This window comes from Stylophora pistillata, chromosome 7 (genome assembly GCF_964205215.1).
Source record: "Stylophora pistillata chromosome 7, jaStyPist1.2, whole genome shotgun sequence".
NCBI classification, from domain to species: Eukaryota; Metazoa; Cnidaria; class Anthozoa; order Scleractinia; family Pocilloporidae; genus Stylophora; species Stylophora pistillata.
Genome location: NC_142525.1, coordinates 25,303,217 through 25,328,828, shown reverse-complemented (window position 1 = coordinate 25,328,828; position 25,612 = coordinate 25,303,217). Strand labels below are relative to the sequence as shown.

The following is a 25,612-nucleotide window of genomic DNA, read 5'->3' as shown; positions in this document are numbered from 1 at the left end:
GTCACATCTTTGGTAATGTTACCTTTAAAAAAAATTACCGAAAAAATGCTGATTATGCTAGCAGTGCTATTTTTATGAATAGAGAAAACATTTTCCGCGTTTTTCCGAATTATGCCAAACATTATCCTAGCAATATCCATAAAGGCCTAGTCTACACCCCTCACAAGTAATTAATCTTGCCTTCCCACAGCAATAACAACTTTATTCGTTCAACGTTCGCATTCTCCTCATTATCATACACTTATCTTGAATGACGCACTTCCGCCCACCACTAGTATTTGTATTTAAAGGAACGGAACAAGGTTCCATTAGAAACCAGGAATAGTTAAACTCCTAAAGTATTTTTATTACCCGAAGGACGGTTTTCATCGTTTAGACAAAATTTAGATTTCGTTCATCACTGCTGGGTGAAGTGTTCAGCTGAGTTAAAAGGACTTACACAGCTTTAGGCATAAAACCATACTTAAAATACAAACGAAGGACAAGTATTATTCACACAACAAATTTTTCTCCAAATATAAATACGATTTCTCAATATCATGGAAATTTCTGATGTAAAAAAATATTCTGATATTTGCGTCAAAGGTTAGGCGCAATTTTCGAGCAGTTTTCTGACCTTCTTGAAGACCGCGCAAACTTTGGAATTCTACAACCCGATTTGTGATGCCTGTCCACAGATCCCTGAACTAGACACCCAGACTGGTTTGGTCAACGGAACGTTTGGAAGAGTGGATGCCAATCATATTCGGGGCCTCGTGGCTGTAACCAACCAACATTAAGGCGGTGACACATCTAACGTAATAAAGATTTCAGAACTATCATCTATGTCAACCAACTAGTAAACCGTTGTGTTGAAGCTCTTGAGAAAGTCTGGTTTGCGATAGGTCACTAAGACAGCTGAGCGTATTTGCACGATAGACTTCAAAATTTCATGACAGTCATTGTTATTGTAATGTAGAACATAAACATCTTGTCACTTACACTTTTTAATGAGGGCTTCACAAATTCACGCCTAAAATGGATATTACCTGGCTACGATATTTTTTTCTATCTAAAAATTGAAAGCTTAAGTCTATCATTTTTCTTCTTTGAATTTTTGACTGTATAAATGCTCGTTTAATAGCAAGAATGTCTTAAGCCGTATGTTCTGTTCGACTGACAACAGCAACACCAACAAGCTGTACAATCATCAATTGAACTTCTTTGTTTTCCTTATCTATGAAAATAGGTCCAATATCCGAGAAGACATTTGAAGTATATTGCAATAGCAGAAGAGGTCATTTTTCATGCACTGTAGTGTCATGAGTTAGGTGTAATAAACTAAAATAGATCTATGCAAATTCATGAAGCTTTCTGTTCGGGCCACCCAGCTATTCGAACAGTTTGTTACTCGACGTTCACCGGTTTACCACAGAGATGTTGGTGTTAGCTGTGATCATTTTGATGTGTGCAATACAGTGTAAAGGTAATTTGCTTTGTTTTATGAAATCCATGTTTGAAAGATCTAACCCGTTAAAGATAACAAATTTGTTTGTTCGGGTTTAAACAATCCCGTTTCACGGCTGTACAGATTTATTGTTGGCACAATTTTTCGAAACCCGATATCTTTAACTTCAGCAATGTTGAAGAACACTGAGCGTGTTTACGAAATCCAAAACACCTCAACTCTGGGACATCACAGAGTAGGCAAATCGTTTGTTTAAACTCAATGTGCACTTGATGGATCACAAAGAGAGACCTATTTCAAATCTCGCCATGAACATAAGATGAACATAAGATGGCAATAAATCGGCCAATCTTGAAAGGAGTTTGATTTAAATGTAAGATCTGCCACTGTTTCACGATCATCTGTCATGTTCATCACGGCCCGAGTGCAGATATATTTTTTTTTTTTCACTTTTGCACCAACAGGGTGGTGGAGGCGATAATCTTTGCATTTGACAGTATTGTTTAACACTAACTTGTTAACGTCACGATTTTTTTTCAGTCATTTAAATTTATTATTCATCTCATTCTTATTTTTGAGCGGTTTTAAGTTTTGTCGCCTACCACACGCTAAGTTTAAGCAGCACTGGACAATAACTTGCGAATGATCATCAAATGTAATGATGCGTTATTAATGACCTCGGTTTCTGTTGCCAGCGGCAAAAGGAAAACCATGAATCGTCTGTAATTGCTCAGACAATTAACCATTATATTGATATTTTTCTGTGACTATGTTTTCTAAAGATAATTAAATCGTCATGATAATTTTAGGAAATCTGTCGTTACCCAGAATGCACCGTTTCATCATTTTCAACCTTGGTTTTTGAAAACCAAGAAAGCCTCTTGGTGCAGATGCTTTCAAAAAAGCATTTGTACTAAGAGGCTTTCTCGGACTTCAAATTTTATATGTCCCATACGGTAAAGCGCTTCCTTAGAGTACTCCGGTAAAGTTCAACTGGTAGCAATCCTACACTCGTACTCCCCCTAACGCGGCCAAATATGACAGTGGAAAGCGTAACAAGTCTGTCAATCAAACGACACACTTTGTAAGGCTGCGAGATGTTCCAACCTGATTATTATACCCTAAATTTATATTCTTGGGTCAAAAAGATCCCCCAAGCCACAAACTCTTGACCACAAGAAGAAAAAATTTCATTTTTTGCATGAATGACTTTGACTTAAAAGCACATGTATAATGTCAAATCTCCTCAGGGGGTCATCAAGGAAACCTTTTGTTCTTAAAAACCATTATATAGTTTTGTATACTTTCTGTTATTGTTTCCTCAGAAAATGGGGTTAGTAGCTTGTCTCCTCAGAAAAAACTAATTTTAGGAAATCTAGGGTTAAAATGGGGTTAGTAGCTTGTCTCCTCAGAAAAAACTAATTTTAGGAAATCATTGTATCTCAAGGAGAATTTTGGGGGAAGAGAGTTGTTTTCGGAACAGTTTCTGTACCGGTTTCAATAACCCGAGTGGGAGTCAATCACACTCCTTTTTAGAGACTTTTAAAGAGAAGTTTCATTGAAAATTTGATGTGATATAATGGAGCATTTATTGATCCGCGAGGCGTCGAATGTACTAAAACTCACCAGCGCCAGTTTTAAACCTATAATTCCTATCGATATGTAGAATTTTGACGAGACATTTAGTAATCAAATCCTCATTTATGTCAAAAATTTCACACCGAAAATTATTGCAAATTCTTTCCAAAACCGGAGATAATGACAAACTTTCTTAGCAAGCCATTCAGCTAAGTGAAAATAATTTAAGGAATTTCCTCAAACTATTTTTTTTTTGAAGGAGATTGCTTTCGTCCTCTGCGTCTCTGAGCAGAGGACGAAAGCAGTCCAACATATTCATTCAAAAAAAGAAACAAATAGTGTAAACGTAACTTTTATGTCGAAAGTATTTTGCGTTATTGATGTCGGTACGAAGCTCCTCTGATGTAGCTCCATCTGCCGTATTAAGAGGGTCTTAATCTCGATAAGAGGAACAGGAAGCAGTTCTCGAAGTTTTCAATATCTTCACAATTCTGGCCTATTTTGGTCAACGCGGCTGAATATTTCGATTTTTGTTCCGTGGGTCGTGACGAAAGCCGTGACCCGTTTAAAAAGCCTATGACGGGAAAAGATCAATATTCAATACCAAGACTCGAGATAAAAAAAATCTTTAAATTCTTCGATGGTTTTTTAGCTGTTTTGGCTGTCATCGAGACCTACGGTTTCAGTGTTTCGGCGCTTATTACCAAAAGAAAATGTGGGAAAACGTTTTATGAAAAAAGAAAATGCTGAACTTATAACGCATGTGCAAGCTAGCTAAGTGCATTTCCTCTTTCGGTTTTCTTCGAGAATTAAACAAATAATGTGGCTTTTCTAGCCGCTAATGAGCCATCCACATTGTGCAACACCGTAACCTTAAAAATTAACCGCATTACTTTGAATGTCGGATTTTTTTCACATACTTTAGTGTTATTCCCTGGTGTTGTATAAGTCTCTCCAGTCTCCTCAAAAATTTAATAACTTTGCTCAAAACTTGATGTTAAGAAGTTACATTAAACCGCTTAATTCGGGTAACTTTGATCACAGAGATTCAAAACAGCTAAAAACAGGTTTTTTTTACATAATGAGTCCTCTCCTTCAAGTAAATTATAGCTTTCTTGAACATTGTTAATTCTTCAAATTGAACTTTAGTCTGGGCCACTTTGGAGGTTGTTCGGAATAAATTTTCAAATTTCGTTCTTATTTTTTCGTTTAAGATTTCCATACAGAAAGATTTTCCGTCGAAATCTTTGAAGGTCCAGCTGCTTGCACCACTCGTATGGCATGATTTTTGAAAGACAATTTTCTTTTGTATTTATATTTTGATGCCTCTCCGGCTAAACATATGTAGTTATCACAAGCTAACCTCCAGCTGGAAGAGAGTAATGATCTTTGAACTGAATGAAAATAAAAAAAACTCATTTCGGCTATTTTCAATAAATGAACTCGAATTGAAAGATATTTCCCAGAAAAATTACTGGCTCTCTATCTAAACAAAGGCAAGCGTTTCGTGTTTGCTTAAATTACACAATTCTTTTATCAATTCCATGGATGAGGCGATATTTTTAACGATCTCGTGTTTGGAGCTTCAAGTGTTAAAACCCATATAAACTTTTACTCACTATCATTGAGGAGTGGTTTCGAAATAACTTGAAAAATTAAAACTATTTCGTTTATCAGGTAGTTCTTCGAGGAACAATTTTACAACTTTTTTTTTCAGGCGACGATATGAGAATTTTCACTAATTTTTCTGTTGCTTTCTAAGGTGATAAGCACTGATGGCTGCATTGAAATAAAATTTACATTACAAGTGCCGAGTGAAAAACATATATTCAATAAAATTAGTGACATAAAATGCTGCAGAGTTTTTCAAGGTTTTAGATATGCAAATGTTAACTAATTTAATTTCCATTTCTTTCCCAAGCCATTACGCTTAATAACCACAGTGAGTGTTCCTTTCCCCGTAAATCCTCTGTTTTGACAAAATGATTTGAAAAAACATCGCGTAAACATCAGCATCAAATGGCCATAGAACCGAATTGTGCTAAAACAGTCAGTTTAATGGTCCTTAAACTAAGCAAACTGTTGCATAACCATTTTTGAATATTTCATGCGAAAAAGTCATTATTCGTCCAATTAATACAAGTGCAATACATGTGGAAAGACACAAACCTTTCTGTGTCATGAATTTCTTGCTGAGCGTCTTATTTTTCAGGTTACAAATTCATTCTGGAACTAACGGTATGTTTCATACTTTAATTTACTTCAGTTCAAGTAATATCCGTCACTGTTTCTCCTGTAATATCACATTTGCCCTTTGCAGTTTAACATGCATGTCAAATTCAACTCCTCGCTGAAGATGCCTCATAAACATATCACCTCCCTAACAACAACAGAAGAGGCGGACAGATACGAATTTTTTATGAAAAAAAATGCTGGTACGGTGGGCTTTTTCTCCAGTTTTAACTATGAGCAGGTATTTTAGTTGAAAATTTAATCACACTGCCTCCGCCAGTTCTCTCTCTTTCTCGATGCTCTTGAAAGATCCTAACACTACTTGTTATTCCCTTCACAAGTTTAATAAGCACTAGGACAGATGATTTTTTTTAACTTTTTTTCCTAGAAGATAGAGGTATTTTACTCGTTGATACCACTTTTGTATTAAAATTCTATCAAAGTCTTTTTTTTAGTGTTATGTAACATAGGTCATCTATATCGAATCAGTTTATTGCGTGACTCACTCACTCACCAATTTACTGACTCATTGCGCTACCACTGGACAGAGATTTATCTAGTGGTTAGTGTTACCCACCCTTCGAACAACCGGAGCCTGTACTTAATATCATTCTCTACCGTAGACACCGGATGGTATTCTTTGGCTCGTTGACTCGCTGTACTTGATATCATTCTCTACCGTAGACACCAGATGGTATTCTTTGGCTCGCTGACTCGCTGACTCGCTGAATCAGCGTTTTGTCTGATAAGCTGACCACTAAACGACTGTATTACTGACGTCTCTAACTGACTTTCTGACTGACTGACTGACTAACTGATTGAACGATTTGACGATCGAAAACTGCCTTATGGCAGTTGATGTTTTGTGGCACAGATGAGATGTTTCTACTCATTGCTGAATGCCTCACCGATTTATAACCATTGTTAGTTTTCTTGGGATAGAAGTTGTTGATATAGAGAAGATTCGTCCACCAGTACATGTCACATTCTGAGTTATTTTGTGCTAAAAACCAAGAAGGCCCCTTGCCAAGAAATCCATGTAATTTATCATAGAACAGCACTACAAACATGTAAGTTGGTGCCAACCTGCAAAAAGATTGTAATCACATAATCTCTGAAGATAAATGATGCAAATGCCGTGATTTGTGATGGTTTTCACACAATTTATTTGTCGTCCTTTGCGCACCCTCTTTTACGCTTGTTTCTGCTTTTTCGCCTATTTTCTTTATTTGGCTAAGTATGACTTTGGAAAGTTAAAATTGAAACGCAACATGTTTTGTCTGAAGAAGAGGGAAGTAAGAAATACCCACCTCCAGAAGCGATGAAAATAGTAGTGAAAGAGTGGCAACTTTTCGTTGTTTTTGTCCATGCGACGCAGCGATAAATACGTTACTAGGAGGCCACTGCAAATTAAGGACATAAATCTCAAAATCACGATACCTCCATCAGGCTTCCAAAATGTTTTTCTAGTCAAGTGACTCTAATTTTAGGCATAGACTGTGTAAATTGGTTCTTTGAGATTCTTGATTTAGATCTTAAACCTAGCATAACGAGTCTAAAAAGATCAGCCTCCCCGCCCCCCCTTAATGAATTATATATTGACTTCATTAACAAAAATCATTTCCGAAAATTGATTTTCAAGAAATTGATGTCTAGGTACAAACATCGGTTGAATGTGCTCACCTCAAGACGAAAAAGGTGTCGACTGGAAATAATGAGTTTTGGATGGCTTGAAACGTGAAACGTTGAACAAGTTCTTGAAGTGATGAAGGGTTCGCTGAAAAAGTAATAATTATGGATTAATGGAATACCAGAAGAATAATTTGAATTCGTTATACTGCTTGCTTGGTTAGCGCGGGACCACTTGGTTGGAATTGAGCTCAGAACAATAACTGCATCTCTGTAGGACATATCTTGATCGGATGTTCTCAAGCAGTCAGGAAAACTTCGAGTAAAAAATTAATTTATACTTTTACTCATAATTTCGATCGCAAATGGCTGGATATATTGATATGTTTATTGTCTGTAACAGCGCCACATCTTAACTTTAGCATAATGTATGTGAGCAGCGTTCAGTTCCAAATGAAAACTTAAATAATTTTCAGTCGGAATTTCCGTTCTCAGACGAGCCAAAATTTGACGATTTCGCGTTGCTGTTTTGCAGAGAATGGCCTAGAGATGAACAAAGTTTTAAAACGCACGTGCTCAGCTATTGTTCTTCCCAAATTTTTTAATACGTGCTCGTTTCCGTCGTCATCGCGGTTTGATTATGGTCCCTCGATAACACGGAATGCATTCGTTTTAAACAGTAAGGAATAAAACTAATGTTAATGGTGATGTCACCTAATTATGCTCTCCACTAGATCATAAGTAAGAACTAATCAAAATTCGTGTATAATTTGGCTAATTAAGTAAACTCTGATAGATCATGAGCAACGTCCAACCACAGCGCTTAGTATTGAGGTCATGGGATAAAAGGTGGTTGATTTGGCGGATACTTACTCACTGGGGAAAACTGTAGCATGACATAACAATGTCCCAAGATAACCCACCACATGCTTAGTACTCTTATACCATGCAGTGAAGTGATATGATTACCAGGAGAGTTACTGGTGTCCATTATAAAACTCGTGTTTTTAATTAATGAAAAACACATGAAGAATCGAGTCATCCAGTCTGTGTTAGGGAATATTAAAAAAAAAAATTAAAAACCGTAAAATTCCTATATGATATATACAATATATACATAGGGCGTTAGTGGAACCCTCAGGCCAACAAAGGTGCACCGCGCCAGGAGGATCAATAAAGATTCGCAGTCCAAACCTCACAGCAAACATGAACGTAGAAAGTTCAAAAATTGCGAGGATGGACAGCTTCTGACGTCAAAAATATAAAAAATTTTGATAAAAAACGTTTCGGTCCGAGACCTTCTTCAGTTATTTACAACTTTTGAAAGAAAAAAAGAGAGAAACTAGGGGCATGTACATGATCAATGCATTGATCAGGTACAGGCCCCTAGTGGCTCTGAAGAGATCGAAAGGCTTTTAGTCACAAAAGAGGCTTATTGGAGTGATCAGTTGTTCTCTTTGGCACCCCATGGTTTGAATAAAAGAAAGGAATTTCATTCAAAAATAGAATTTGCTAAAATTAATTTTCCATCTTATATTAGGCGCTACTAATTGATCGTTCAAAGGCCCTTTTCTTGGATTTTGTTGGTCCTTTAGGTGTGGGTTGGGCTCAGAGGCCCTACCAAGGGATCTTATTATGATTAGTATCATTTAAGGGCCCCTCCAGGGATTTTGTTGCTAATTTGCCCTTTCGGGCTCCAAAGGCCTTGTTTTGGGATTTTGTTACGGTTTACAGTTTTAGTTAAAAGTGGGCCTCCCCTTTCTCTACTTGCCGCTTTGCTACTTTGCAATTAGTTAGGCCACTCATTTTAACATATTTAGTATTCTTATCTCTTAGTTTTTAGGGTTTGTTTTTTCTATTTTGTCCATTGCTTTCTCTGTAACTAGGTTTCTTGTTATCTTCTTATTAGCACCACTTCATTAGTCGTTATCTGTAATTACGTAATCATTAGCACTTCGATCTTATTTAATGCTCTTTTTTTTTATTTCAAAAGTTGTAAGTAACTGAAGAAGGTCTCGGACCGAACCTTTTTTTATTAAAATTTTTTGTATTTTTGACGTCAGAAGTTGTCCATCCTCGCAGTTTTTAAACTTTCTACAATATATACATATATATATATTTATTCGACACAGAAGTTTACAGTTTCTTTACATTATATTGATAATATACATATTTATATAAAATACATATATATATTATATATTATACATATATTATATATTATATATTATACATATTATATATATATATATATTATCTACATATATTATATATATGTATATAATTTTGATATTGGAGAACGATAAAAAATGTGGCAAAGACATGTATAAGTGACAAACTAGAAGAACCCTCAAACTCACAATATGACCCAGTCCTTTTTCCTTATTAAGGTTCTCCCGACATAACAGTAGTCAGATGTATTCCTTTTGAAGACCGCATGCAATGCAATGCATGCAATGTACTTACGTTGCCGGATCATTTTAAGTTGTGAACTTGATAGAGTTTCTAACGGACTTGAATTCGCTTCAGGGGAATGTCCGAGAAGGTAAGTGTCCTCAGTCACGTGATTACCTTCATGACCGTTAGGAATTTCATCATTATCTGTAACGGCATGGACACTCTCAACTAATGAAATAGCATCATTCTCGTTGACATTTGAAGAATGTGACTCTAAAAAGCTAAGGGTGCAGTCGACGATTGTACCCAGAGGGCACGGGGACAAGATGTAACCACAAATTGCCCTATTGAAAGAAGGAAAAAGAGCTTAGATTAAAAATGAGAATTTCGCCACAGAATCGTAGTATTTCTCTGGCTTGAAATGTGCGCCGCCGCCGTGTAAAGTTTAAAGTCTAACCGTTGTGAAATTGTCTTCCATTATGATAAAAATTCGAAAACGGACGCTCCCCATATCAAATAATCAATTGGGAACAGAAATCGAAACACGAAATACTTTTTAGTCAATTTGAGTCTTCAAGAATCCTAGTTTCTAAAATTATAATGAAACTAGCAGCTGGTACATTGGGGCGAGAACAAAATGTGGCCTCATATCTGGTTCACCGAAGTCGACCATCGGGTATTGGCCCGCAATGGTCGGTTGGTTGCCCAATATATAAGTGATTGGGGAATTTCTGAACTAAGTTAAGTAAATTCGAACAGAAAAATCAGTAAATGCATTTTTCTCTCCACCCCTTTTGGAAAAATTAAGTGAAGGGTTATGGATGTAGCAAAATGGGGCCTACCCTTTTAGGCTTTGCTTTTTCCATATATTGGCAATTATAATTAAAATTTTCTGCCTATTCCCTAACGAATAACATGTAAGTTCCCCTTCGTAAAAAATTCCTCAAATCTTAGTCGGTGTTAGAGTGTAGTTTCGAGACGTGTAGTTCGTATATCTTTCATTTAGGTTTCGTTCTGATTTGTTCATCAATCAAGCCTTCGTCAGTTAATGATTATTGTTTAAAAAGTTCGTTATAGTTCAATCAGTTTTATTCAAGGCCATGTTTTAGATACTGGATTTTATTTACATCGCTACAAGTTCGGTTGCTGCTTTCGCTATTAGCTTTTCCTGAATTATCTGCTTTCGTTCGGAGCTAGACCAAAGTAAGTTTTTATATTTAAAGTATTCTTTTTTTTTCTTTTGCTTTTGTCGTTTTTATCGTAATATTACTCGCGTTCAGTTCTCTTTATAATCTCTTCATTGTTAGTTAGGTTAGTGTACCCTGGCAGGACATTTTTCTTAGTTTAGTTTCAGCTGTATTTTCTTTACGAAATAAAAATTCAGGCACAACCCTCAATCATAACCTTGCAACTCCACAACTTCGCCTTTTTCACCCGAATAATTCAACGTGTTTTTCATACCGATCTCTTTTATTCCAATCTATAATTTTGATTATCAACTGCATTTAATAAAACTTTGATTTCTACTGTGTGTTCCGATTGTCTACTCTGCTCTACTGATAACCTTTGGAGGTTACATAGAAAAGGTTGGACTTTTTCTCTTTATTCCAGTTCGAAAGTAACAATTTATAACAAAAAGGACAATGGATAAACCCAAGGCGGTCCAGGTTCTCGATGGGAACGTTTATCCATGTGTTGAAAAAAAACAATAACGCCAATGGAAGATAATTTGGTTTTATCAACTGATTCTTTATCAAATAATGAACTTGATATTTCAAATGTCAGTAGTGTAGTTTTCCTGTAATGTAAGTAATGTAAATAGTAAACTATTTGTAGGATTTTATTGTGAACAGCTGATAAGTAATGTATCGTAAGTAATGTATTCGTAGGTGATGCGTTGTAACAGGGTTTATGTATTGTAAGCAATATATGTCGTAAATAAGAGTTTTAATATTAAAAACAAAACAAAACAAAAACCAAAAAAAGAAAAAGCAAACATATGAGTTGATATTGTAAAGACTCGTCAATTTGCATCATCGAGTCATTCATAAACAATACCCTCCACAATGCCCTGCACAGTCGCAGCATCACAGTTTCCTCAGGAGCCTACCTCCTTAAGATATTTATTTGTTATTAATGGCTGTTGTACTTACAAAGTGATGATGACACCCGTTGTGTACTCAGACTTTTTGTCGTAGACCACAGATATCTCCTTCGATCCAATTCGAGTAGGCTTCAAGCTGACCTGTGGAATAACTAAAGAAGGGCACAGGTTGAGTTTTTGAGTTGGAAAACAAAATAAGAATAGATTCCACAAATTTAGACGTTGGATAGGGGGCAGTAGGCAATATGCCATTTTGCAGTTCTGTACTTGGTTGCGAGGCCTTTGATTTAGAGTGAGGCTGAAGGTGACCCTGTTGTGACAGAGACCAGTATTTGGTTAGCATGATAAAGTTATTTACATTTGAAAAGCACCAACGTTTGTATCATACGGTCACCCTTAGCCTCACACCTGTTCAAAGGCTTGGCAACCAAGGAAGCAACTGTAAAATGGACTATTATCTGTTGCTATACGTATACCCAACAATTATCTTGCTACCGATTAGTCCATGACGAATGCATGTACGACCTCCATGTTGCAGCCCATCAAGACTCTGAGATAGAGTAGGAAAAATTATCATTCCTTACATTGATCGAAAGTTTCTCAAGCAAGGTATTTCTTTTAGAGATGACCCAATCACTCAATTACTCTAACAACCTTGAAATTAAAGCTTGGACAGAAGTACTGTGCACATTATTAAGGAAGTGTAAAGATAAAAACGAGAACGCGTAAATCGTTTTGGTACAGCAGTCTTAACCATTGAAAAACTGTTACTGCTAAGGTGGGAAACTTTGGGTATTTCGTAGACGAAAAAACCTCACGTTGCAGTGATCGACCTTGATGCCAAGTTTAAGGTCTCCAAACATGATTGGCTAGCCAAAGAAAAGACATACTCATGGGGAAAAGGGAAAAAGAAAAATGAACAACGAATATTACTGAAAATTCTTACCACAACATTATTTGGGTTGTTGGGACTTTCTCTCAATTTTATAATTTTTTTTTTAAAGTTAAACAAGTGTGTAGCACTGCCCCAAGGAACTGGATTAGCAAGGTCCTGAAATGAGAACAAATTGGAATACCTGTGAACTTTGTGCGGTTATCAGTTTTCCATAGATGGACAAACGGTATATAAACAGGTAACAGAGAAAAAGAGAACCAATCAAAACGTTAGAAATAGAATTAGGATCAGTGTCATTATCTGTTGCTAATCATACCCAACGGTCTAGAAGCAGGTAACAGAGAAGAAGAAAACCAGTCAGAACGTTAGAAATGTGCTAACCTTGGCGTAGAATTAGGATCAATGCCATTATCCGTTGCTAGTCATACCCAACGGTACCCGACGGTTGGGTTGAGAGAGAGGTAAGTGCGCGGTTTCTCTGACACTGACCCGATAACGATAATTTGAAAAATGGTTCTATCCTGGGTTGTTCATTCTGTTCTCTATTTAGGCATTTAATTTTGGACTTTAATTCATGCTCATGCAATATTGATTTGATATTTTTGAGTGGTAGTTTTTCTTAGTTAAACATGATTTGATAATCGGACAATCACATGACTATTGGAGGGCATATAGTTTATTTGTGGCCTGAGTAGCATCATTTGCGCCCGAGCGGAGCAAGGGTGCAAATTATGCTACGAGGGACACAAATAAACTATATGCCCTATAAAAGTCATGTGATCATCATCATTATCAAAACACAAGGCCAAATCCGTCGCACACGTTCATTTAATAAAATATATATCAGAGCAGCAAATGCCGTTTACAGGCCGCTGTTTGCCGTTTGGCTGAGAAAAGGAGCGTTTTAGAGAGGGCAGTTTGTCAATTGGCCGCGTTTAGTGGTAATAATACATAAGGCATAAACCAGAGTCACGCTGAAATTCGTGGCAAGCGCCGACACAATGTGAATGAAACGATTTCCCTGAGCTTTGAATCCTCAAAAAATCGACGGAAAAAACTGAAATGGTAAGAACTTCAAGAGGAGGACTTTGATTAAATAAATTGCACCATGGTTGAAAACTTTTAAAAGTTACGAAAACTTGCACGACTTGGCAGCCCGAAAACATGGTTGATAAGTAGAGTCGCTCATTGTGCTTTGTGAAGTTTTGCTGGCTAGCAAAGTTTTACTTTCCCATTCTGAATAAAAAAAGCTATCAAATATTCTTGTCAATGTCAATGTATTCTTTTACACCAAGAACCTCTAAGAGAAAATTACATTTTATGAAAAATTTGAAAGCCAAAACGTGCCAACCAGTCGTCTGGTAGAAGATCTTATCGCAGTAGTTAAGTGTAAAAATTTCCTTGGTGAACGTTTACTGCGCATTTTGCCGTACATTTTGTCGTCCTAGACTGAGTTCCTTCGTGGTCGTCCGTCTCACAATCTTCAAAGGGGGCAACGCATTGAAGTTCTTCTTTCTTATTCTTTTTTCCTTGATGGCTTAACCCCAAATCAAAATTTGGAAAAATTTTCTTCATTTGTTATAATTGTTATTTGTCACTGAAATGAACTTGCAAAAGCTTTGAGTTTAAAAATTTTCAAATTGTGCTGGCAAACACAAAAATGGTGACGTCACAACTGTGCCTACATACTCTCATTTAAACTCACCAGTTGACCAATGAGGGCGTGCGCAACGTGTCAATTATTTATAAAATGGAATAAAAGCCATCTACCTGGCGTTAGACCTACCCTAAAAGGAGATGATATCGACAAAAGGCCGTGCAATAATGGGCATCAGCGATGGTCTTCGTGCATTCACTGTATGATCCAAACATGGCAAAATTACCAATTAGCTGTCAACTTCCAGGTTTGCCAAGTGCATCCAGGTCTGCAAAGTAATGTTCTTTGAGTGTGAGTGACTGAAAACGGCTTTTTTTTACCCTGAAAACGCACAAAAAGCTTCCCGGGCTGTCCACTAACGATGCATATACATATACACGTAAAATATTTTCCATATAACGCTGATCGCTCAACTGACTCCCCGTTGACCTTTTGACCTCCCCTAATAACGCTCTCCAAAATTCACCAAATATATTAATACCATGATAATAATAAAAAAAAGGTAAACATAACGAAAATTTTATATTTGCAAACACTGCCCTTCGGAAAGCTGCACCTTACACAAACAATCGCATGATCTATTTTAACAAATAGATTCCGTGTTGCCCTCCGTGAGTCTGTCCAGCAACATTAGAGACATTTAGCACCAGGGTTTTCGAATTAACGGCAGACCTCAAACGGCAATTCCAGGTTAGGCGTTTGACGTTCGACGTTTATGGCTTCTACCACTTTAGCTACACTTCTCCAACCTCAAGCAAATTTACGTAGAAAACTAGCGAATTATGGGAACTTCCAGAAAATGGCGGCTGCTGCAAGGTTAGTTTTTCTAAGCTGATGTATTTCAGGATTTTTTGGAGTTCTCAAACCTTCATTTATCTGTAAATAAGAAAAAAATGTTTTATTCTCCATTTCTAAGGCATGATTTTGAGGACATCCTTGCTGTAGCTCTGGCCTATGACAGCAGTTCTTCAGATGATTCGAGCGATGATGACGACCTGGATCTTCTCAGTTCTAGTCGATGCCATGTTCCCTGAAACTAGCAAGCCCGACTATATACGGCTCAATTTGGAAGACTTGACTGAAATTCAGTGTGAGACGATGTTTAGGTTGGTTTTTTTTTTCCCGATTTTGGACACGATAGCCTTTCGTTGAATTACAAATTAAAAAACATTAACTTCAATGACAGGTTCCAAAAACACGACATGCAACGCCTCCTGACTGCATTGGAAATCCCAGAGTATTACATTTGCGTTCAGCGAACACACGCAACTGGGATGGAGGCCTTAATGATCTTACTCAGGAGATTGGTCTACCCAGCAAGATGGTGCGATCTGGTACCCTTTTTCGGAAGGTCTGGGTCTGAGCTCAGTCTAATATTTAACACGGTATGTTTTTATGTAATATTAAGTTATTTTGCAATTAAAGACGAATAACATGTGCAAAAAATTGACTAAATGAATATTTGCATTTCTAGATAATGGATGACCTCTATGACCGGTTTCAACACTTACTCGATTCGTTAGATCTAGTGTGGTTGGACCCCGAGTTTTTCTCTCAAGTCATAAACAATAAATGAGCACCGCTCAATCAATGCTGGGGTTTCATTTGATGGGACAGCGAGACCTATTGCACGTCCCATCCGCAATCAGCGCATCATGTTCAGTGGACATAAAAGGGTACATTGCTTGAAATTTCAGGCAAGTATTATCACCGTTCTTTAATTCGGTCGGATGCATCTTAAAAATTCGTAAGAAACCTTAATTACTCCCCACCCCCTTCCAGTCTTGGTTAAGGCACCTTAGTCATGTAATTAAGCCTCCACCCCCCCCCACCCACCCACCCACCCACCCACACACACACACACACACACACACACACACACACACACACGCACACACACACACACGCACACGCACACACACACGCACACGCACACGCACGCACACACGCACACACACACGCACACTTCCTGAAAATGTCATTTTTCTAATAGAGTCAAGTATCATCAAATCTTGGTTTTAAAACCTTGGCTGTCACAACTTTGAAGGCCTTTTATTCTTAGAACAATTAATTTTTACATGTGCAAATGGGCATTTGGCTAATGAGTTTGGCAGGTTGGGAGAGGAGTTGGGATAGTAACCAGGATTTTGCAGTGCCAGCCCAGGGCTTATACAATTTCCAAGTACTTTTTTGTCCTAAAGAAATAAAAGCACAATGGAATCAGGAGAAAATGGGAATGTAACCAGGGGCTTATAAGGATTTTGTGGTATGTAGTAAAAGCTGTGAATTATGGTGTTAACATGGGTTATTTTCTCAGTCAGTTGTGGCACCAAACGGCCTGATTGCACACATGTTTGGCCCAAGAGAGGGACGTCGACATGACGCATTTATGCTTGGTGTAAGTGGACTGACAGACAAGCTTAGCAGATTCCAGACACCCACAGGAGAGCCATACGTTGTGTATGGGGACCCTGCCTATGGTTTAGCACGCAACATCATTGGACCCTTTCGCGGAGCCCATATTACTGATGATGAACAAGCATTCAATACAGAAATGAGCAAAGTCAGGACATGTGTGGAGTGGGGCTTCGGTAAAATTTGTCAAAATTTTGCCTACTTAGACTTTAAAAAAAATCTCAAGGTTTTGCTGCAGCCTGTTGGGAAGTATTACTTAGTGGCAAGTATCTTAATTAATTGCCATACTTGCCTGTATGGGTCACAAACCAGCACATTTTTTTACCTTGATCCCCCTTCATTGGAAACATACCTTTCTAATCTCTAATGCAAACAATTTTTTTTTTGACCATTACTATCTTTTTTCGGTTTTGTAACCAAGCTTGAAATGGCAATGCATAGTGAGTGGGCCTTCCCATACTGTAATTTTGAGGAGGCAGCTTATAAAATGGAAAATCTTTAATGAAATAAACTGAAAAACAAATAAACAAGCTAACAAGTCAAGTTGAAGGCTTTTTGCTCGAAAATCATCCATCAAAAAATCTTTTAAGCAAAGATCAAAGCCAACCCAGCCACATACAGCCTCAGATGTCTTGCACTAATTGGCGACCAGAAAATGCACTACCGAGTCTGCAAATTTTGCTTGCACCTCATGTTTGCATTGCTAGAGAGAACCCAGCTATAACCCTGTCTGGACAAATGTAGAGTAAGTAAACAAATCATTATATGTAACTGTAACCAGGGCTTGACACTGACGATAGCCTTCTGGCCAGACTAGTAGAAATTCAGTTTTGGTTGGTGGTTTTCAATTTCAACCAGCCAGTTTAGCTAGTAAACTAACTGAAAGTGTTGTAACATCTAACATGCCACTAGCCACTTGGCTAGTAAGTTGAAAAGATAGTGTAGAGGCCTGGTAACTGTCTGAGTCTGTTTAGTCAGGAGGTGGTACCAGGAACCCCCCTTCCCCCTTACTCCAAACAAAATTCAAATGAAGAGTTGAAATTTAATTGTTACTTGGATGAAATAATTATGTTGTGAAACACAACAGCTGCCATATGCAGGCACACAATTTAGTGATAAACATTCTTTGTAACATGCCTTCACAATATTTTGGCCCATGTGAATAAAGTTGACATCCATGAAGTGAAAAGTCCAGTCAAGGTAATGCCCAATGGTTTGCTCATGGTAAAACAATGGAACATGCAGTGGAAAAATGGACACAAAGCTACAAAACATTTTCTTTCCCCTTTTTCTTCTAAAGACGGTCTTTCAAAAGGCTAAGAATTGCCCTCCTTTCTTGCATTTCCATTTCTAACTTTGCCTTTCTTTCTTCTGCCTCTGCGGCATACTTTTCCTTGGCAAATTCCAACTCCATTCTTCTAAGTTCTAGCTCATCCTTTTTAATTTCAGCTTTCTGAGAGTATTTCTCTGTCAACATATCCATTGCTGAACATTTAGTTGCACGCTTCTGGACCCTTTTTCTCTTTGAACCTATAATGATCAAAGTTTGTTGTTGCCTTAAATTTCTTTCAACGAAGTTTGATCTTTTATCTTATCCTATCTTACACTTTATTACCAATGCAATAGAGTGAAAGTAGTATTTCAGAGAAATTCAAATAACAAATGTACAAACGTTTGTGCAATTTACTTGAAAATTGTTAAAGTAATAACAACCATCACACTATTTATAGGTGTTTCACTAAAATGCTGTTTGCACTTTTGAAGGGGTTTAAAATCAAATTGGTTTGAAAATTTTTGAACCCCCGCAAAATCAAACCACAAGTGACAAATGTTGTTTCATAAAAATGCTTTGAAATACATGTCTCAGGCACTCACAAAAATACTACTGTTTGAAAATAGCTGGCCATTGTCTATTTCTTTATGTAAATGCACTATCAGCCACAGCTATTACACTGTAATCAAACAGAGGTTTTAAAAGATCAATCAGCATTGAATATTTATACACTACAGTAATGTACCTCTCAAAGAAGTGCTTCCATCACCACTATCGGACCCCCCATGAATCTTCATCAGACTTACTAAATGTATCACTGCGACGCTCTAAGAGAAAAAGAGTTGAAACTAAATCAGCTTTCAACAGTGACAATTTGATCAGGATTCATATATGAGCTACTTTTGGCTGCATGTTGTACAATGAATGTGTGAATGATCATCGCAGTTATGAACACTAATTAAGCTGTGGTGAAAATATAGCCCAAAAGAAATCTGGCTTGAGCAGGAGTTCACCCCGTGACCTCTGCATTCCTGGTGCAGAGCACTGCAGCAGTCATGCAGAGGTCATGGGTTTGACTACCGCACAAGCCTGAATTCTCTTTTTGGAACAGTTGGATGATTAATACTTATGGTAATACAGCCATCAAATTATCATGTATATTAACTTGCTAATCTTTCTACAGCTGCCTTTCTCATTTCCTCAGCTTTCTGTCTGTCATCTTCCTCTTTTTTTTTCTTTGCCTCCTTTTCTGTCTTCCTCATCTCTGCCATATCTCTTCTGTATGTAATTATGTCCTCACAGAGCTGCTGCAGCTCAGTCAACTCCTCTTCTGTGCCTGACCTTTCAAAGTCAAATTACAGTCAAACCTGTGTAAAATGGTCACCAGTAGCTTTGTACTGGTTGATTGTTTAATGAAGGTTCAACATCTACAGTATAAAGAATTTGACATTGTTCAGCCCTACCTACATTTTTATTGATCACTGTAAGAAATTTATATTTCTTGCTCATTTGTAATAAACTAAACTACAGCTTTTGAGTACTAATTTAGCTATAATTGATTGCACATTCGGATGGTACCTTCTTACTATATGAAGTGATTGCTTGATACAATAAAAATACACTCGTTGGGACCAAATTGCATTGTAAAAGGTGACCGCTTAACAGAGGTCACAATATTTGGAATAATAAGTAAGGGAGAAATTTTCGAGGCTATCAAAATTGACCGCTTAATACAGGTTGACCATTAATACAGGTTCGCTTGATACAGGTTTAACTGTAAATGTAGAACATCAAAGATGAAACCATGTGCCTTTAGCGAATGAAAGTGTTGGGACAGTTACCTTTTCAAAGCTTTGGCGTCCTCCGATTTGTATTTCTCAAGTATTCTATCCATCTTTTCTCGACATCCTCTCCCTTTGACTTCTACTGGTTTATCATCAGTAGAAAAAGCATTGCTGAGTATTTTTGCTACTTCGTCCCACTCTTGGGGCTTTTCAGGTAAATACTTTGCCACCTCCTTTGCAAGGGCTAACTCGTGCTTCATTTCTGGCCATCGGAATGGAGCCATGATACCCTGGAATTATAAAAAATTTTAAGCTTTCTCAGATACCATCTACTGCTGCTTGAATAATAAACCTTAAAGGTGAGGAAAACCTCATTTATGAGCTCACAAAAGGCCACTAGCGACCGAAAACTTCGACAAAAACATGAAATTGAAGAGGCCGCCATATTGAATTTCCAGACAACAGCAGTGTTTGATTTTCAAAGGGCAACAAGAAGTCCTATTTTCACTCATTCACTAAAAAATATGTCTAAACTTGTTCTAAAAGGACTGGTTTACATAAATTTCTGATTTATACGTGGCATAAAAACAAAATCAGGATAAAAAACGTTCAGGTAAATCACTTACGTGAAATCCTACCTCTTGCCGTTGAAAACGCGCGTTGAAAACTCCGAACGTGACCGCAGGGCTTGTTCACGTGACCTCCACCGGTTTGCCGTTCGAGGTTTCCGCTGAAAACCCTGGTGCTAAATGTCATTAATAATTCAATAATTGTTACGATTTCATGCAGTTAGCATCAAAACTAAGGATCTCGCTCTAAGGGATATGGCAGTTTCGAATACGAGCGCGTCAAAACTGAATCATGCCAGTATCTTGCTGTCATCATATGCAGCATGCATGACATGAAACATTTTCGCAAATAAAATGTACATTCTCTAATGGGCAGTAAATTCTGAACCAGGGAAATCTCAGTTTAAGGTATTGTGTTTCCGGATTTGAACTAGAAGAACATTGAAGCGACGGATCGAGCAAAAGAGATAGAGCAAGTCGCTTGTTTTGAAGACCCCTATTCAGCTCGTTCTATGTACAATACAGAGTCTCTCGTGACCGGCAGGCGTTTTGGGGCTTGACTGTAGTTCTGTGAAAGACTTCATTTGCCTTATTGGTTACCACTCTTATCAAATTTCTCCCTCAACGTATTTCCGGCCGTGTGTCTCCTCTGTTTTTTTTTTTTTTTTATTTTATTAGTTCATTCGATTTCACATCCCTGGACAGGAAAATGTGGGAGCACACCGAAGCCGACATGAATTCCAAAATGAAACGATATTTACTCGGTTAGGCCTTCCGTCCACAACACCCCGGAGGAATTTTTCACCGAAAACGAAGCTTTTTGAAAACGGCGGTTAGATTGGATAAATTTGAAAACGCTGCCAAAATCTTCTCGTGTGTACGGAAATCTTTTTGAAAATGGAGCTTTTCGAAAACGCTGACGTCACGTACATTACAGACTTTCAGCCCGAGGCCTTCTCAAACGATAATTTCAACAAGGCGGACAATGTGGTTGCTACTGCTTCGTTTTTTTGTCTGTTCCCAGTTGACGTTCTGCATCGTTTGCGATGTTTAAATGTCATTTAAAAGCCGGACGAACTGTGCGCGTACTGAGTAGTTCGATTTACACTTTACATCAGTGTTCTTCTTTCGACCTTTTGACGACATGCTGTTAAGATTATTAAAGGCTGATAGTTTCGAAAGAAACTGTTTGGGGCTGCGTCGGTGGGAGTAACGAGATAATTGAGATATATCAAAAAAGTTGAAATGGTAAATTGGCCACCGTAACGATTACAAAAGCTGACGTTTCGAGCGTTAGCCCTTCGTCGGAGCGAAGATTATTGCCTACAACTGTTCGATTAACAGACAATACAACACAAAATACAAAACGTCGCTCACAAGTGGCGGGTAAAGCGCCGGCCATTAGCGCGTGCTCAAAGACGCAATAGAGCGTCCATCAGACGGCCCCTCGTAGACATGGATATTTTTTTCCGTCTTCCCGTGTAGGCGCAGATCTTTAAAATCCATGCGGATAAATCTAAAAACGCCTTTTCCATATTTAATCGGCACACTGTGGACGTTTTGTGAATCACGCATGGACCAAGGCAGGTCACGTTTTGTGGTTGCGATTTCCGACCTGTCGCGCAAGAGCTTGACACTACGGCATTTTTAAGAGCTTTGGTCCGTAAATATTAATATTGCCTGTTGTCATAAAACGGAAATCTTCCAAGAGCCTCAGAATTTGCGAAATATAATACCATTACAATTAAAATAATACTAATTCAAATACACAGTCAAAGAATTTCCATGCTATGCGGTAACAGAGGTTGAAATTTATTGCTGAATACTCAATACAGTAGAACCAGTGTTAAGGGGTAACCCACGGGAAATGGTGGAATGACCGTTTGATACAGGCCTGTCACAGGTTAGGAGTGTTATCAAAAACGATACACAACGCCACTTGATGTCATAATTGACCACTTTATGCATGAAATCTCGCTCAAAGTAATACTAACTTTGATTTTGGGATAGAAACATGGATTAAAAATAACTTGAAAGATTATCCTTAGTTTTATGTGGATAGTTCTACTTTCAGTGACGTTGAAGACAAGTAGAAAACAATAACCACGACCGCTAAATATAGGTGACCGCTTAATGTTAGTGAAAAATACAGGTTCGACTGTACTCACAACGAGCAATCGTTAAATCGTCCAGCTTCAGCACAGCGTCCCAACACTCCTTGGAGACCTTCGTTTTCGCCAAAGAGACATTTGGAAGTGGTAGTGGAAGGTCAAGTGGATTAGCAAACTGGTCGTAGTATGCTGAGAGATTCAAGGCCATTATACAGGACGTTTGAAGGTTGAGAAACAAGAAAACTTGAAAGGCTTTAAACGTGTTAGCCATTTTAGAACCAATCAGGTCGAACGATAGGTGCGACTGATCATGCGTTTATAATTTTACCGTCGTCAACCGAAAAGCTGATCACGAGTCGAGTTTAGTTTTATATATGTTAGCTCACACAAGCTGATTAGCCTGCAAAGCAAGCCCTGGGGGAAAGGAGGGGGATTGGGGGGAGCGGAATGTGCGGAGGGGAAAGGGAGGGCTTGTCACAGACCCCCACTAACTAACAAAACGCCCCCTATTTTCATATTCATATCGTCTTGCATGTGTCAATCAGCGCCTCTTAAAATTAACCAATCAGAAAGCGCTATTAGCGAGAGCTCAGGGAACCAGGCAAACTGTCAAAACAACAACTAAAACTTGCTCCACGTGAGCGAGAATGTCAGACGACAAGGAGAATCTGGTATCAAAATCTAAAAGAGGGATAAGGCCAAAAGTTAATCCAGAAGGCTTAGTTTGCCGGTTTCGTGGAGTAGATTTAAGAATTAAATTTGGAAGTGGCTTCAAGAGTTTTGTAAACATTTTTAATCAGATTTAGTAATACATAGACAGGTAAAAACGAACGATATAATATCCCGACGTTTCGGCGACTTCATGACGCCATTATCAAGGGTACGAATGAAAATAAAATTAACAAATGCGAGTTCAAGAGTTACAACTAATTTGCATAGGGGAGGTAGCTACACAAATACTTTAGCACGGATAGAATCCGTTTGCACGTTCAAACTCGGTGTTAACTCGGTTTTTAATCAGATACGATGAATATATGAAGTTCATATATTTTGAACTGCGGTTATAGATACGTATGATGCACGACCTCGCAGTAGAGAGCGCTAATTATGCAATAGCGAAAATCAGACCTGAAAAAAATCAGCCGCCTGTACGGGATTCGAACCACTGATCTCTGCGATACTAGTGCAGCGCTCTACCAATTGAGCTAACAAGCCTACTGCGAGGATCGTGCATCATACGTATCTATAACCGCAGTTCAAAAAATATGAACTTCATATATTCATCGTATCTGATTTATCATCCCGGGTTCATTGCGAATCACTTTTAACGGCCTGCTCCCAGTTGGCTTCTTCGCTCAACTGGTAGAGCGCTGCACTAATATCGCAGAGGTCAGTAGTTCGAATGCTGTACAGGCCTGATTTTTTTCAGGTCTGATTTTCACTATTGCATAAATAGCGCTCTCTACTGCGAGGATCGTGTATCATACGTATTTCTAATCAGAGTCAAAGGGAAGTGCATCTTCGCCGATCGCCTTCGAACGATCGGTTTTCACTTCGAAAATAAGTCGCATATCTTAAATTCTATGCCTTCGTTGTGCAAGAAAAGCTAACGGTTTTTGCCAGTTTTATGAACTGTTGAATAAGGCCGCTTCTCAATGTCCGGATTCCCGCGATGTTTCGTCGAAATGAAAGTTCTCAACACCGACAGGAAAAAGTCCAGGTAGAAAGAGCTTGCGTGTCCGCTTCCCGGCACATGCAAAACCTACATTTAGCAGGGAAGCGATGTTTGACTCGCCGACGAAAGGACAACCCTCAACTTCAGCGATGGATACAAATTTAAACATTGATTTGGATCCAACGTCCATCGGCTTTGCAATGTTGTGGTTAAGGGCAAGTTTGAGAATGAAGACGCCATTCTTATCAAGGCCCTGAGCTTGAACAAGTGGATGGCTGCCACAAATATTCTACTTCGACATCGATTCTTGAGGGCAGAACTTCTCGAAATCACCGTCGTCCGCCATTTTCTAAAAGGTAGTCACCACGAAGACTGTTTAGTTCGAGAGTTGATTGACAACGTGTTGCTCTCAGCCAATGGGAATTTTTCGTCCATACGAGATCGGAAATTTCGTTGGTTGGTGGGGGTCTGTGGCAAGCCCTCCCTCTCCCCTCCGCACATTCCGCTCGCCCCAATCCCCCTCCTCTCCCCCAGGGCTTGCTTCGCGGGCTAAAGCTGATGGGATGGCATGACAAGAAGACTTCAAAACACGTGTAAACAGTGTTACACTCAGTCAATGAATGAACTATTTATCTGGTGTAAAAAAAAGTAATTTGAAAGTTTTCAGTTGGTGACTTCGACAGAAGAATTGCAAAGCAACCATTCAAAAATTGAAATATCACTACACGGTTTTATGTTTCGTTTTGGTTTTGAAATTTGTGAACTTTGCGAACTTTGTAATTTAGAAACCGGAACCCGCTGGTGGGAATTCGAGAGACCAGGAGCCCGGAGAAAGGAGGAAAACTACTGTATTTGTGTTCATTTATTGTACTCGTCGAATATTATTATTCAATTTGAAACGATTCAGTTTTAAGAGTGAGTTTCCAACGTTTTGCCGACATCACATCGAGCGGAATGAGTTCCAAAATATTAAAGAATTGGCCAAAATTGGCCTACCAGGCATCGTTACGCTACTTTTTAAATTCAGAGGGACTAAAATTAGCTATGTATCTTCAATATGCACATACATTAAATGAGATTTAAGAGGTGGAAGGCAGGACTATTCTTTTGCAAATAAAAATGTTCAAAATATAGTAAGTTTTTACAATGTAGTGCCCTTGGACCAGGGGTCACGGGTTGGAATTGATCACGTAGAGCTGAGTTTTACCTCTCATGCGATCACGAGCTTATGCATGGCATAGTATGTTTTATGAAAAAATATGTTTAAAATACCATGAAGGCACTGAAGCTACAATCTAATAACCAGCTTGTTTGACGTAACTTGTTTGTTGATTGTAAACTTTTCAGCGAGATACATACATACATACATACATATTTATTTATTGCGCTCCCTGAAAAGGGCTTTTCAGCAGCAATATTTTTAAATATTGTTCTTCTTTATTTCAAGTGGCATTCAAAATCATGTGATTACCCAATTAGCATACAATGTTCAAAAGCCTCCTAAAAATTAAATATTAACCAAGTAAAAAAAGAAAAGATAGTAGAAAGGTGATGAAAAGTAAAAGTTTATAGTCTGTGACAGATGCATACTTCGAAAATAGACTAGATGAATAATTACCAAGCTACAACATTTACAAACTAATTTAAAAGACAAAGGGGAACAAAATAACAGACAAAGGAGGTATACAAGATCTATTTCACTGATTGACCACCCTCTTATCTTATATCAGTGAGACAGACTGGAACTTCACCTCAACTAACCAAACACAAATAAGGGACATTCATCTCAACTTCTTTCACCTTTTCATTTCTGTTTATGGCCAAAGATGTGTACGTGTTTCTCTGT

At 38.1% G+C, this 25,612-nt stretch overlaps 3 protein-coding genes and 1 pseudogene across 5 annotated transcripts; 1 reads left to right on the top strand and 3 right to left on the bottom strand.

Annotated features, from left to right (window-relative positions):
* Window positions 1-4,745: 4,745 nt before the first annotated feature.
* On the bottom strand, window positions 4,746-7,040 carry LOC148727236 (uncharacterized). Its single transcript, XM_088728355.1, has 3 exons — window positions 6,941-7,040; window positions 6,568-6,660; window positions 4,746-6,343 (listed from the first exon to the last, which is right to left on the bottom strand). The coding sequence occupies exons 2-3, from the start codon at window positions 6,624-6,626 to the stop codon at window positions 6,040-6,042; spliced, it is 363 nt and encodes a 120-aa protein (XP_088584481.1). The 5' UTR covers window positions 6,627-6,660; window positions 6,941-7,040; the 3' UTR covers window positions 4,746-6,039.
* A 2,151-nt stretch (window positions 7,041-9,191) lies between these two features.
* Window positions 9,192-13,324, bottom strand: LOC148727235 (uncharacterized). Of its 2 annotated transcripts, XR_015989879.1 has the most exons (3): window positions 12,334-13,324; window positions 11,437-11,539; window positions 9,192-9,627 (listed from the first exon to the last, which is right to left on the bottom strand). XR_015989879.1 is itself a non-coding variant. In XM_088728353.1 (2 exons), the coding sequence occupies exons 1-2, from the start codon at window positions 11,637-11,639 to the stop codon at window positions 9,243-9,245; spliced, it is 588 nt and encodes a 195-aa protein (XP_088584479.1). In that variant the 5' UTR covers window positions 11,640-11,766; the 3' UTR covers window positions 9,192-9,242. The 2 variants fall into 2 exon arrangements, 1 of the variants encoding a protein (XP_088584479.1); XM_088728353.1 differs by lacking the exon at window positions 12,334-13,324 and having other exon boundaries at window positions 11,437-11,766.
* A 1,251-nt stretch (window positions 13,325-14,575) lies between these two features.
* Window positions 14,576-16,897, top strand: LOC148727234 (uncharacterized; annotated as a pseudogene). The gene is made up of 5 exons (XR_015989889.1): window positions 14,576-14,755; window positions 14,856-15,045; window positions 15,126-15,324; window positions 15,414-15,640; window positions 16,261-16,897. The product of XR_015989889.1 is annotated as an uncharacterized LOC148727234 (transcript).
* A 479-nt stretch (window positions 16,898-17,376) lies between these two features.
* LOC148727233 (uncharacterized) lies at window positions 17,377-20,183 on the bottom strand. Its single transcript, XM_088728641.1, has 6 exons — window positions 20,050-20,183; window positions 19,469-19,701; window positions 18,793-18,968; window positions 18,649-18,725; window positions 18,373-18,454; window positions 17,377-17,884 (listed from the first exon to the last, which is right to left on the bottom strand). Exons 2-6 carry the CDS (start codon window positions 19,693-19,695, stop codon window positions 17,649-17,651), a joined length of 798 nt encoding a protein of 265 aa, XP_088584767.1. The 5' UTR covers window positions 19,696-19,701; window positions 20,050-20,183; the 3' UTR covers window positions 17,377-17,648.
* Between the last annotated feature and the right edge of the window lie 5,429 nt (window positions 20,184-25,612).

What these genes read in the sequence shown, in the direction of transcription:
- LOC148727236 (XM_088728355.1), bottom strand. Translation starts at nt 6,626, where the DNA reads ATGGACAAAAACAACGAAAAGTTGCCACTCTTTCACTACTATTTTCAT. An exon ending in TATTTTCATCGCTTCTGGAG is followed by an intron (nt 6,344 to 6,567) that starts GTGGGTATTTCT and finishes ATCTTTTTGCAG; the next exon opens with GTTGGCACCAACTTACATGT.
- LOC148727235 (XM_088728353.1), bottom strand. Translation starts at nt 11,639, where the DNA reads ATGGCATATTGCCTACTGCCCCCTATCCAACGTCTAAATTTGTGGAAT. An exon ending in ACGGGTGTCATCATCACTTT is followed by an intron (nt 9,628 to 11,436) that starts GTAAGTACAACA and finishes TTCTTTCAATAG; the next exon opens with GGCAATTTGTGGTTACATCT.
- LOC148727233 (XM_088728641.1), bottom strand. Translation starts at nt 19,695, where the DNA reads ATGGCTCCATTCCGATGGCCAGAAATGAAGCACGAGTTAGCCCTTGCA. An exon ending in AGCTGTAGAAAGATTAGCAA is followed by an intron (nt 18,726 to 18,792) that starts GTTAATATACAT and finishes TGTTCCAAAAAG; the next exon opens with AGAATTCAGGCTTGTGCGGT. An exon ending in TCTGCACCAGGAATGCAGAG is followed by an intron (nt 18,455 to 18,648) that starts GTCACGGGGTGA and finishes TTTTTCTCTTAG; the next exon opens with AGCGTCGCAGTGATACATTT.